This window comes from Carcharodon carcharias, chromosome 7, assembly GCF_017639515.1.
Source record: "Carcharodon carcharias isolate sCarCar2 chromosome 7, sCarCar2.pri, whole genome shotgun sequence".
Taxonomy (NCBI): Eukaryota; Metazoa; Chordata; class Chondrichthyes; order Lamniformes; family Lamnidae; genus Carcharodon; species Carcharodon carcharias.
Genome location: NC_054473.1, coordinates 68,197,957 through 68,211,797, shown reverse-complemented (window position 1 = coordinate 68,211,797; position 13,841 = coordinate 68,197,957). Strand labels below are relative to the sequence as shown.

Here is a 13,841-nt window from a genome sequence, read left to right as displayed (position 1 = left end):
ATTAAAGCTCTGTGAACTGTAACAGACTCAATCAATTTCCCTAGCAAATCCTGGCGATTTGGAATCGGCAGCAACAGCATTCTTCTGAACTCTTATTTTCACATTCCTTTTCAAGCTGCCAACTCAAATTGAGGTAATAGCAACCTGTGTCCTCTTTATGTGCAAGTCTAGACATCACATGTCAGGCAAATCAGTCACAGCAGTGCCATGGTCAAGTTTAAGCCTGCCCTCACCCAATGTATTGAGCACAGCTCTGCTCCCCATATTACAAAGAGGATATAGATGCACTAAGGTTGATAGGGTAGAGAAGGCTTCTGAGCAAGTCCAAAGTTGCTGTCGAATGAGAAAGCTAAAGCAATTCACTAATAAACCCATAGGAATTCAGGAGAAACTTCTTCACCTAAAGAGTTTGAAACCCTATGACCAGACCAAGTGATTGAGGCAAATGTCATTGAAATATTTAAGGGGAAGCTAGACAAAAAAGGGAGAAATGAATAAAAAGGTTATGCTGATAGGATTAGATGAAGAGTTGTCACAATAGGCTTCTTTGTAGCATAAACACTGGCATGGACCTCTTTCTGGGCTGCAAATTTTGTGCAACATCCAGAGACATGTATTTGGCAATAGTGATCGATCAAGCACTATCAAGATCAAGGACCCTGGCCCATTAGCACTGAGGCCAATCGCAGTGACCCCCCTCAGCATCCCAGCTTCAAACCACTAACTGAGCACAAATGATGCTTCAAATCTGAGATCTTTCTGCTCTTCCATGTCTCAGACCTAAAAACTCAGTGCACTCTTACACTGGACTGCAGCAGATCCACAAGTATTCTTGGGCCCATTCTACCCCCCATCCACCCCCCAAATCCTTCACAAACAACACCCTAAGCAAACTAGAACAGAGTTCTTCTGCACACTCCACCATGAATACACACAGCCATAGGGACAATGCATCTGTTGCCATCAACATTCACAGAAGGTCAAGCCTTCTTTCCATCTCATTTTCTAAATCAAATATATGAAGTAAATGCATCCCTCATTCAATCTTCAATGCTATCATTTCAATCTTACTTATTAAAGATTAATTTTGTGGGAACTATATATATCTGAGTTGGTGTCATTGGGGCACATCAGGAGCCTGCAGTTTGCTTAAGTTAATATGGTGATGCATCTTGGGTAACCATGGTATCCTGCAGCCTGCTTGATTGCCTTGTGGAATTACCCAGAGTTTTCCTGATATTCGTCACTTGATTTTTGTTCCCTGAAATTAAAATTAGTAATGGTGGGAAAAGGAAGATGCTGGATGTCAAGCCACAGTGGCTAGAGGGAGCATTGATGTCTTATTTTACTTATGTGCTACTTGTTCATCTGTATTGGCTACACAATGGAATATTCTAAGTCATTTACAATCAACTTTGTGCAGTATTATTTTACTATCAGATGTCTAGCATTTATTCAGAATACTCTACATATGCTATTTTGTTTTACATCATTGTTTCTCTTTCAGTGCCAAGTTTCATTCAACCATCACCCATTGCTATCCTATATTGGCTCCTGGTCTAACACCACCTTGAATTTAAAATTCCCACCCTGGTGTTCAAATCACTCCATGGCTTCACTCATCCCTAACTTTCTCCATCTCAAACTCTCCCAGAACTCTGCAATCCTCCATTTCCGAACTCTCATGCACTCTGCTGCCCACCTTTGTCCCACCATTGGTGGCCATGAGTTCAACTGCCAAGACCCTAAGCTATGGCATTCTCTCCCTAAATCTCTCTGCCTCTTCTCCCTTGTCAGTCCTTAAAACCTACCACATTGACCAAGTTTTTGGACACTTGTGCTAATATCTCCTTATATCAAATCTTGTCGGTTAGTGTGTCAATGCTCCTGTGAAACAGTAAGGAATTTTACTATGTGGAAAGTATTGTATAAATGCAAGTTATTGTTATCTCATTCAACCCTGAATAGATAACTTCCCAGATTTGTAAGAGCTCAGAAACTGAACTGTTTGCTTGGATAAACTTTCCTTGCTATTTGCACTGATTGAAAAACATTCTTGCGTTAAGGTAAATTGGTGAGACGTGCAATGACTACCCATTTTTTCCCAAAAACATGATAAAGTGCGTCACCACTTAACCTTGACGTTTAACATTTCACTTTAACTTGTAAATAAAATTAGTGATAATATATCACTTTAATTTTGCAAGTGTTCACTGTTTGCCACAGGCTTAAGTGTTCTGTGGCCTGCATGCGCACTGACTTTTTCTCCAGTACTTTTGCTCCTGCCCTCTTTCCTCGCCACCACCACCTCCCCCCACCGACCCCCCACCCCCCACCCCAAGCTCCCACTGTCCATTCTTACTTTTAAAGTCCCCAGGGACTTCATTCTAATTCAATTACTTCTTTCAAATCGCAGCTGATCTGTGGAATACTAGATAAACCATCTAACAAAATTGTTTATTCCTCGTTGCCCAAAACGGAGATTCTTGATTGGGTACAATTCCACAGGTACTGCAAGATTCATGGCACTTCACCAGTGACCACTCTTTACATGATAGCCGAGTAAATATTGGCAAGCTGATCACCAAGGAGAAATCATTACTGAATCTGTTCATTGGATAGATCTCAGATGTGGAAAGTCCGGCTGATTCATTCTTCTCCTTGCACTAAAGCAAATCACAACATGTCCCTGGCACTCAGAGTTCAACCAATCTAGTGAAGACTGGAATCAAACCTGGCACCATTCTGGGTTTTGAGTTAATTCTACAATACCAATTTCATTTAGTAATCTGGGGTGCCATACATAAAAATGAAAGCTGATTAGTTCAATGGGAGAGCACCACCTCCCCCCCCCCCCCCACCCAAACGTTTCCAAGGTCAATAGCAATATTCAATAGATTTACTTTATCGTACATGGCAAAGAATACTTTTTTTCTTTATGCCACATGTTTGGTATCTGTATTTTGCTGCTCTGAAACCTGTCACCCAGTCAGCTGGGGTTCTAAGTCACTTGTTGCATGTTAAAAGACAAAGACCATTGCTTCCCTTTATTTTGATTCAAACCTGGTCATAAGAGTATGGTAGTGGTGACAGAATTCCAATGCTGACATAAATTTGACTCCAAATTCACATGCTCCAGTCAGCAGCATTAGATGCGTGTGGAAGAGGCGGCTTTTATTTTTAGAAAAGGGATATTTCATGTTCTCAATGATGAATGGTGAGCTCAGTGGAAGCACTCTTGCCTTTGAGTCAGAACTTGTGGATCCAAGCCCCACTTGAGGCTTGAGCACAAAATTAAAGCTACTAATCCAGTGCAGAGAGTGACGCACTGTTGGAGGGTTTTTTTGTTGTTGCATAAGATGTCGAACCAAGATCCCATTTACCCTCCCCAGTGAACATAAAGCTCCCATAGCACTATTTGAAGAGAAGGAGGGTTCTCCTTTGTATCCTGGCCAATATTCATCACCCAAACAACAACAATAAAGCAGATGATTTACTCAACAACACACTGTTTGTAGGACCTTGCTCAGGATTTGAGTCCCACCCCGGGACTTGATAGCAAAGGTAGGTGCATTTACAACGTGGCCAAACAGGCTGTGAGCCAACCTGAAAATCCTTCCAGCACATACCAATGGCAGGCAGTAAGACGAGAGATTCCTGGTCAGCCATGAGAGAGAAAGTAGGAGCCTTCACCATCACTATACATAGCTCCAGACCACAATTTACACATAAAAATGCATGTTGCTACAGCAACTCTGGCTCCAATGACACTAACACCACCACCAGTGACTATATTTCCAAAGTATTTCACTTGTTCTAAAGCATTTTGAGATGTCCTGCAATCATGGAAGGTGCTTTGTAAAGACAGGCCCTTCTTTCTTTGCCTCCCTGATCCCACTGCCCAAATTTAGGTAACTGGCAATGTCAAATATTTCCATTTCAATTATGTCATTGTAAGCTACACATTATAACTTAGTTAGCCACAATTAACACTGTCCAACTCTCAGAACTGTACCCCTATTGTAACAGAGTGACGTTTTCACTTACTAAATCAGCCAGCTTCATAACTTGTGACAAAAATTAGCATTTGAACTAATTAGTACATAATTCAGGCCAATTTTGTGTGAGGGCTCACAAGAAGTGGACTAAAACTGCCCAAATCTATACAGGATGCAGCTGACCAACACCTTCATCCCATCAGCTCATTTCAAAGCAATTCTCCAAAAGTAAATCAGCAGTATGTTAATGCACAGTGTAGCCAGCTTTATTAACTCAAATGACTAAATGACATAGAAAAGGGATCCATTTCTTTGAATATAAACTCTAATTTGAGACCAAATTTGAGAAGGGGACATTATTGATATGCCTGCCATCCTTCGGGCTTCCAAATAATGATTCTGCTGCCTTATTTATTCAAATTTTAACTTCAAGCTATGCAGAATCTCCAAACTCTACAGCCTAACACCACCACAAAAAGCACATTTATATAACATGGTTTTATGTTGGTTAAGTGTGTCCAAATGTCCTGACTCCCCAAAGCCTGTCTACCATCTACAAGGTACAAGTCAGGAGTGTGATGGAATACTCCCACTTGCCTGGATGAGTGCAGCTCCCACAACACTCAAGAGGCTTGACACCATCCAGGACAAAGTCTGCTTGATTAGCACCACCTCTATAAACATCCACCCCTCCACCACCAACACACAGTAGCAGCAGTGTACACCATCTGCAAGATGCACTGCAGGAATTCACCAAGACTCCTTCAACAGCACCACCACTACCATCTAGAAGGACAAGGGCAGCAGATTGATGGGAACACCACCACCTGGAAGTTCCCCTCCAAGCCACTCTCTCATCCTGACTTGGAAACATATCACAGTTTCTTCAATGTCGCTGGGTCAAAATCCTAGAATTCACTTCCTAACAGCACTGTGGGTGCATCTACACCACATGGACTGCAGCGGTTCGAGGCAGCAGCTCACCACCACCTTCTCAAGAGTAACTAGGAATGAGAAATAAATGCTTGCCCAGCCAGTAAAGCCCACATCCAGTGAATGATTAAAAAAACTACATTTCACGTATCATTGCATAGGTTATATACCAGAAAAGAAATCAAAAGGAATTGGCGAGTTTGGTATCACACAGTGCAGTGTTATACCAAGCTAGGAACAACCCCATGGCTCTCTACAAAACTAGCTAGCCATTTGTCCAAGCATCCATAGGTACCTTCAATTAGGTGCTACAGAATGGATTCAAAGTCTCCAACTTGAGAGCCTGTCAACATAATGGACATTAAAGTGTGGGTAGCATTGATCTTTGACCACTAAGTGACATCAACTCTTGAAAATATGTGACAAAGCTTGCTAATGGCATCTATCTGAATGTAACCACACCAACAACTCTGGCTCCATTTTGAACCCTTCAATTTAACATTAGATCCCTGAACAGCAGATATGGGATTCTGAATGGCTTAAATCCTGAATCAAAGAGTGACCCAGCCTTTAAGGCAACTGAGCATCAGTCACAGCTGTAGAATATTGTTAGATGGGAGGGGGGAGAGCAGGAGAAGGAGCTCCATTCATCTTTCCTTTTTGTGAATGAACCTAGACAAATAATTAATCACTGCCTTTCACAGAGCTCTGAATTTCTACCATAATCAATGGCATCCAACCATAAATAAATGTCAGGTAGCTGCACAGAATATTTTATATACGAGGAGAATCTTTACTTATGAAATGATTCAGCCCTCCCTTGGGCAGTGGGGATGTGCACTGTTGGATCTATATCACCAGAATACACTGAGGTTGCATTTATTCTGGCCAAAATAGAACTAAACATGTTTCTATTCTATTCAAACAATAGCTTCCTGACATTGTACAGGTGCCGACAAAAAGAGTTGGCTGCCATTTTTGTTGTTTATAAAATGTGCTTGCACTTGCTGATGTGATGCTTGCTATAACAAAGTACTCTTCCATGAACATACTTACTGGTGCAGAAGCAACATTCTAATATTTTAACCTATGGCAGCTCATTAGGCAAAATATGCCAGCAATGTTTGTCCTTTGTGTTTCTTAATCCTCTATCTGGGATGACAAAAATTTCAGCTCAACTGTTTATTGTACTTCACTTTGTTTACATTGATAATCACCTCTCAAAAAGGTACAAATTGTACAAGCAGAAAATAAAATAGGTGCTCAGACAAGGTGTGGGAATTTTCTATAACAGTTGACAGTTGAGAATTTTGGGCTGGGAACACAAGCCATGAGCATATTGCAGTTGCTAGGTAACTCAGAAACCACTGACAATCCTACAAGAGTTCTTATTCACTCCTCCACCCACCCCACTTTTTCACCCTTTCATTCCAAGCAGTGTCAATTCTGGCTGGGTTCAGTTTCATGGGTGCCAGTAACCATTTGATATAAAAACACCCATCTGACCATTCACCTTGGATGAGTGAGTGTCGACAGGTTATTTGGTGGAAGGTAGCATTGCAGCTTGTTCTGATCTGATCATCACCCAACATACATAGTGGTTAAGCTGCTTTTCCTCCCCAGCTAACAAATGCTTATGCAAGCCATAGCACCCCAGCTGCCATCTGAGCAAGAGAGATCAGGTCATTCAACAGTGCAGGAAAATAATTGGGGATCAACCATGTGGTTTGATACTCTTACTGATAATTTTTTTACTCCCTTTTAAATGTACAAGATACAGTTTTTAGAGCAGTGAAATCACATCTATAAAAAGATGCCACTTTCCCTCTGTGATGCAATTAGATTTTACACTTGTCTTACTTTTGACTTTCCATTTAAAAAAGGAATACTTCATTCAACTGGAACTGCCCCATAGTTGCCACAGTACTCAAGCAGTACTTTAGTTTACGCCCATCTGCCACGATGTAGACCAACTCAAAATATAGCGCAATCATCCATGCAATACCAAGTTAGACCTTGCAAGTTCACACTTCTCAGCCTCTGCCAAATGCTTTGTACACATGAAATACAACTCTGTTGCCATACAAAACTTTAAGCATTGACACTATTATGTTATTTGCACACAACTTGGATATGTACAGATGTTATCAATTTACCATCCAACATCCCATAGACCTTTTCTGGTATCAGATGACCTACATAGGCCAATGTAAAAACTGCATGTTGCCATGTACACAGTCAGGCTAATTGCTCACATACCTACAGGCAAAATCAAATGGTGAAACCATGGACATGGGCCAAGGCCAACAACTGGTTACCGTTGTTGTCACTAGCACTTTGCTCCTGGAAACAGTCTGTAGAACTACGTCCTGATGGTGAGGGTGGTTCCAGTGCCTTTGGAGGGAGCCATGTTACATAAGTGTTATTTCTACTCTAGAGGCTTGAGCACAAATCTATTCTTAGAGCCCTGTGCAACACCAAGGGAGTGTTGCAATGTCAGATGTGAGACATTAAAGCAAGGCCATGTCTGCTCTCAGGTAGATGTAAAATGTCCCCATTGCATTATTTGAAGAGGGGCAGGGGAATTTTCCTCTGAATAATATTGATCCCTCTGCTTCTGGTCTGTGCCCCTAGGCAGGTCCTTGGTGATTATTTGCTGAGCAAAGTGCAGTGATAATTTTTTAATACGGGTAGGACACAGACGTAGGCTCCAAGTCTACCTCAGTCTGAATGGTGGCTGAACTCCATGTTGTTGGCATTAATCCAATGCACACACTAACTGTCTAGCCAATTGAGCCAACCAACACCCCCTACATCACCCCTTGCCATTTACCCCTCTACCAACACCTATAGACAGATAATCTGCTCATTTCCAGATTGCAGCCTGTGGCCCCTTACTGAATGAAAATCAGCTGCTGCATTTCCACAGTGACAACACTGCAAGTACTTCATTGGCTGTAAATTGTTTGGGATGTCCTGAGGTCACAAAAGATGTTTATAAATCCAAGACTTTTATTAAAGTGATATCTCCTCAGGATCACATTGCCTGATACCAACATACATCTGGCATAGAATTGATAGCATAATTGTTACAACACACAAATCATTGATACAAATAGAAACAATAGAGACAGGAGTAGGCCATTCAGCCCCTCAAGCCTGTAATTAAACATGGTTGATCTGCACCTCAACTCCATTTTCCTACTTTTGTTTCCTTGACACCCTTAACAAAAATAATGGATATAACACACACAGTTTTTTCCCTCAGGTGCTGTGAATTTGACTTCATTTATTGCTCAAACACTGTTATATTGCAACAGCTGCGGCACCAATGTACTCATCTGGTACAGCAGGTTGACTTTTGGGATTGGAAGCTTAAACAGCCTCAGTGGAATAGCAGCAAACTAAGCAATTCAGTGGCATCTTCTGGGAACTGTAGAATATAAGGGAATGCACTGGCCAATGCTACAATCTACAGGTTCTCTCTGGTTTTCAAGTTATGCAAGTTTTGCTTTGAATCTTAAGGCTTCTCTGTTGATAGATTTCACATGTAAAAGATGTTCCCCACCACATGCTCAAACGTTTGTCTCTTAGAGGAGGACTCAGTCAATCATTTCCTCGGAATGCAGCTGGTAACCTGAATCTAAGAAAGTTCATTCAAATTTCTTCAAAAAAAAAAAGGCATCTATCAGAGCTACTAGTACAAAACACTGAACTTACATCCCTTTATGAAGGGCATTTGATGTTACTGATATGTCAGCATGGCTCTATAATTTCAGTCTACCAAGCCTAACTAAGTTTCAAAATAAATTGCCCGTCTCATTTCCAACCTTCCAGTTGGTCCTCACTGCAATCAGTAATTACAGCAAGTGAACTGTTTATATTAATCAATATATGTTTAAGGCTCATAACTAATGGATTGAGTTGCCAGTGAACTTGGAGCACCTGTTGCTGTTAGAAGGGCAGAACATATATAATGTTGGACTTGCAGGAGACCAACTGATTCAAGTTCTTAGTTGCAATTAATACCACACACATCAAAATATTTATGCAGTTATTTTGAAATCAAAATGCAGTGGATCAGTCAGCTTGCAACAGATGAAATTCTGGTCCGAAATAGATGAGATTTTAATTCTCGTTCACAAAATGAGTGGGGATGTTAAATTGTCAGTTTATGGCATGGCTTCCGAGACATTAACCAATCGGGAGAACTGGGAGGTGGTTAGTAAATAATGCATAGCAACATCATAAACATCTTTTTGAAGTGTAGTTATGAGATCACTACACAACAATCGGAACAAATCTTGCCTGACGATTTTATGATTTTTTTTAAAAAACCGAACATGTACAATCATGTAAAGCACAGATCTTCTGCTGACTCCTGGTTACCTAAAACATGAAAGAGAAAACATAAGGGGGAAATAAGCCGGCAGTAAATACACTTAAAAGGGATCTGCCCTTTTACCCCTACCCTAATCTCTAATGAGGAGCACAGCGTGTAAAGATTGTCACGGTGGAGATTGATAGCAGAGGTAATAAACAGGGGAGAGTGTGAAATCAGTAACCATATGTAAAGAGGAAAATAAGGCAAATATTTTTTAAAAAATCATTTGAATGTATTCATTCATCACAGTCATCCATTAAGAATCTCTTCATGAGTAAGTTTACGGGTGAATGAAATTCTCCAGGGGTTGAGCTCAGACTGCCTCGCTTAAGCCGTGACTGTAAATTAATACAAGCCTCTCATCTTGGGCATCATTATGCCGATTCCCACTGGGGACACGAAGAGCTTACCTATAGAACAGGCACCGACACCAAGCAAGTATGCGGTTAACCCGTTGAGTACCGACCAAACGCTACTGCATCGAAGACCAATGACTTCACAAACCCTGCACAGCTGTACTGGCAGGGGAACTAAGCAGTGCGCACATTAAACAGTAAAAACCAAACAATCCTAGATTTTTGTCTTCAAACCGCTGAGCGAGATTCGTTATTCGATACAATTAATTGATTTGCATTGACGTGAACAGGTCTGGAGGCTGAGGCAAAGGGAAACTGGCCTGGAGGCGCTTCACTGATTAAAAGGCAGCAAAGTCTGTACCAAAAATACATTCTGATTCAAAAGCGATACTGATTCATTTGGTTTTTAAAATGCCATTTATTTTAAACAACTCGATCTTAATAACCCGCCCCCAAGTGTTTAAAGGGGGTTGTGATCGGCCTTCGTGTTCCTGATCACACATAGCTGCTAACATCCCCCGTGTTGACAGTCCTGGAGCTCTCAGCTCCCACTTGCCTGGCGTTCAATACGGTTGTTACAATCCACACGTGCTAGCGGCACTGGTTCAAAATTAACCCTCATAATTCCACTCTTAAAAAAGGGAATCATTCAATTTATTCATTTTAGCGTGGCGGCATCAGTTCAAACAGGTGTATTCCACCCCCCACCCCCTCCCCGGGTGGATCCCTCCCGAAGTTTAAGCAGCGTCTGATGCGGGTCGAAATGTTGTCCATATCCCAATACCGTTCAGAACCTTACAGGAACACGATTTAATAGGCGGTTCTAATCATTTATGACATGGCCGTTATAGTCCGCCTGCTAAAAGAGGCGCAGAATGGTATAAACGTTTACGTTTCTTTACAAACAATTTCAAAAAAGTGTCGGCTCCTCTAGTTCACTTCCGATTCGGAGAGATGGGGGGTGGGGGTGGGTTTCCGTTCCAATAAGAAGCGTTTTAGACAGATTTCCTGATATACAGGTTTACCCACACCCCTGGTGCCGCTACAATATCCGCTTAGAGATTCTGCGGTTCACACAGCAGATAAGGCTCGGCTGCTAAAAATATTTGCATGCAATATTTAACATCTCAAATCTAGATCCAGACAGTGCTGCCTACAGTCCGCGCTGTTCAAAACCAGCTCCCAACTCAGGGCGCTGTGTCAGGACCAGTTCCGAAGCGGTTTTCGAGGTTTCACTGGCCAATGTACATATTCCTGCTGGTTATTGGCCAGTGTGGAAGTTAATGAAGCTCGCCCACTCGGCACAGTTGCTGGTCCAGCTCGCACTTGAGCAAGAAGTGGGTAAATCGCCAGCTTGTTGACGGCGAGCCCTTTGGGAGAGCGTTTGAAATTCCCAGCCTTGTTTAAGTGCAAGCGGAGGGGGCTGTCACCGGGGCAGGGTGATCCCACTATAAATCGGAAGCCACCGTGCTCCTATCCAAAGGGCTCTGGGAGAGAGGAAATACTGATGGACATCAACTGTCAGATGTGCTTTCATAGTCTTCCTTCAAAATGCAAACTAGAGGGTTTGTCTTATTTTTAAGAAGTAACGGAGTTTTTTTCCGTTTACTTGTTTGTAAAACACACCATCTTTCAACGCGTTCATTTCACGTTAGCTGTATGTGAATGTATGCAGCAACACGTTCATGTTTTAAGCATGTGTATGTATCTTTCAACACACATAATGGAAATCCCACGCCATTTACAGGGACCATTTTAAATGGAACAGTAAATCTGTTTAATATACCACTACTCGCATCACTTGAGTTGAAGGGACATTGGGGAAGACGGGGTGAAATTCAAAATTAAAGACCACTACCCCCCCCCCCCCAAAAAAAAAACAGCATTACTCTAATCTTGCTTTGAGCGCCGGCTCCATAAAGCTCACACATTCAAGAGCGCGATAGTGACAGCAGCCTTGGCGCCTGCTACACTGTAACAGCAAGGGCACTTCACTGGAAGTGTCGGAAGTGACACTATGTGACAGGACTGCGGGTTACACCTTAAAGGATAAAGAGTGGTTTCTCCCTACCTTGAAGAGTCTCAGTATTTTGGCCACCATGATGGACACAGAACTAGACGATGCTCCAACGACTCCAACTATCCGCTCCGGCTTGACAAAGATCGGGGGTTCCCCGTTCGTGCACCTAACATCTGTGGTATCCTTCTGAATATGAGTCTGAACAAAAGTAAGAGATTGCTCCAAGGCGTAGATGTCCTTGGAACAGGTGTCCAGGATGTGAGCCCCCAACGTGATGTTGGGCAAAAGATCCGGATCGTTGTTGATCTGGTCCAAGGCGTAAAGCATAGCCTCCAAGCGATGGATTCCCTTTTCCTTCTTGAGGTCCCCGCAGGGCGTCCCCTTAGGCCCTCTGGCGTGAACTGGGAAAAGGCCACCCAAGGTGAGTTCTCCGTCGATCCTAATGGAATGAGTCGCATACAGTTCCTGGGCTAAGCTCACTCTGCAGCCCACTGATGTCCACCAAAACAACCTCCACAAGGTGTACAGTGTTGTCACTGAACAGATCATCGTTAACTTCCCAGCTGCTTTCGAGTTGCAATCCAACTAAGTTTTTTTTTTAAAAAGGCACCTCTTTTTTAATGTTTAACAAAGGCAAGATCAGCAGTCATAATAGACAGGGCAACAGGCTTGGTAAACAACATACCCTATACCTTCACTTGTATTGTAAAATATCTAGATATATTTGGAGATTTTCACTAAAATCTCACGATCGGTTATTCAGCTTCCAATAAAAAGCCCATTGAAAGTTGGATAGTTGTTGAGCAAACGTAATCCATGTGTAGATTGGGGGGGGGGGAAAGACCCGCCTCCCTCAAGGCTCCTGTTACCCAGCGGGTCTATATGGAACCTCTCCCCCGTTTATGGAGCGTGTGCTATCGGCATGATTCGGAACATGAGCCGCTCTCTGCAGTAGCCCTCCATCCAGTCCCCGATCGCTTCGATTCTACCAGTGAAAAGACTCTCGCACAACAAAGAGGGAGGGGGCGGAGGGAGGGAGAGGGAAAAAAAAAACAAAGAATTCAAGTGGCTTCAGCTGAAAGCAATGACGCCGTGTCCCAACTCCACCCAGTAACACTGCAGTTAGCAAACCAACGATTCAGGGCTGAGGGTTAGCAATCCTGCTCCTGGGGAAATAGACACCATAAACTACTAATATCACAAAAACAGACTGAACATCATAATCCTGAAACGTTCTCCCAAGACATTAAAACACAGCCTCCCATTGCACGCAACAGCTCCTCCCCTCCGCCGAACAGTTAGGCAAAGCGTTGTTAAGTTTAATTTAAAATGCTGCATGATTATAAAACGCATTAGTTGCTTGTGCCCCTACCTTATTACTGTGCATCACGTTGCATTCTTTTGCCGGGGGGGGGGGGGGGGGGGGTTGGTTGTGAGTCTCTCTGTCTCACATCTAACAAGAGATGGTGATCGGCTGGCTTTGAGAGTCTCCGGGTTAATGTCCAGCGGTTGTTCGGTAGACTGCGATGCTGCTGAATTCAACAGCTCCTTGCAGCCGAGGAGAGCATGTCATGTGGGAGCCCGATGAATTCTTTACTGGAAATCTGATCCCCTGGATTACAGCGAAAATGAGCTTGCAAGAAAAAAAAAACGCTACAATGACACACCATTCTTCATCGTGTTTAGGATTTGTGGCAATATGACTACTTTTCGCGTTGCCTTGAATGGGTCTTGTCCCCCTGTTCCCCCAGTGAATTGTTTAAAAACCCACAGTTTTTTCCCTCCCGTTTCATTTTCTGATGCACGCACCTTAATGGCTTGTTTTGGTTTGATTTAATCTTTTTAGCTCATTTTTCCTCCCCCATCCCAATCCAATCCGATAGCAAATTGTCTCATTATCCTTATCCAATCCACTTATCTGAGCATCACTTCGGAAGCGGGAAGCAGTTGCCTCGCTGTCTCACCCGGCTGCATTTATTCCCAAATAAACTTTAAAAACAATATCCCGCAGATAGAGACATTGCAGTTGAACTACTCTCAAGCAAAGTAGAGGCCAATTAACGCATCTATCCAAACTGTTTTCTATCACCCGACTTTGAGGGAACTACATGTAAATCAAGAGCTTTGCAATAGTACTGTGCGATTGGATA

At 42.6% G+C, this 13,841-nt stretch overlaps 1 protein-coding gene across 2 annotated transcripts in view; it reads right to left on the bottom strand.

The window, feature by feature from the left end:
- Positions 1-13,094, bottom strand: part of LOC121280493 (metabotropic glutamate receptor 7-like) — a 720,064-nt gene extending 706,970 nt beyond the window's left edge. For both annotated transcript variants that reach the window (XM_041192539.1, XM_041192540.1), the window contains exons 1-2: positions 13,064-13,094; positions 11,743-12,676 (exon numbers count right to left, since the gene is read on the bottom strand). In XM_041192539.1, coding sequence (XP_041048473.1) covers positions 11,743-12,240 — 498 coding nt within the window. In that variant the 5' untranslated portion in view covers positions 12,241-12,676; positions 13,064-13,094. The remainder of the gene's footprint in view (positions 1-11,742; positions 12,677-13,063) is intronic.
- Between the last annotated feature and the right edge of the window lie 747 nt (positions 13,095-13,841).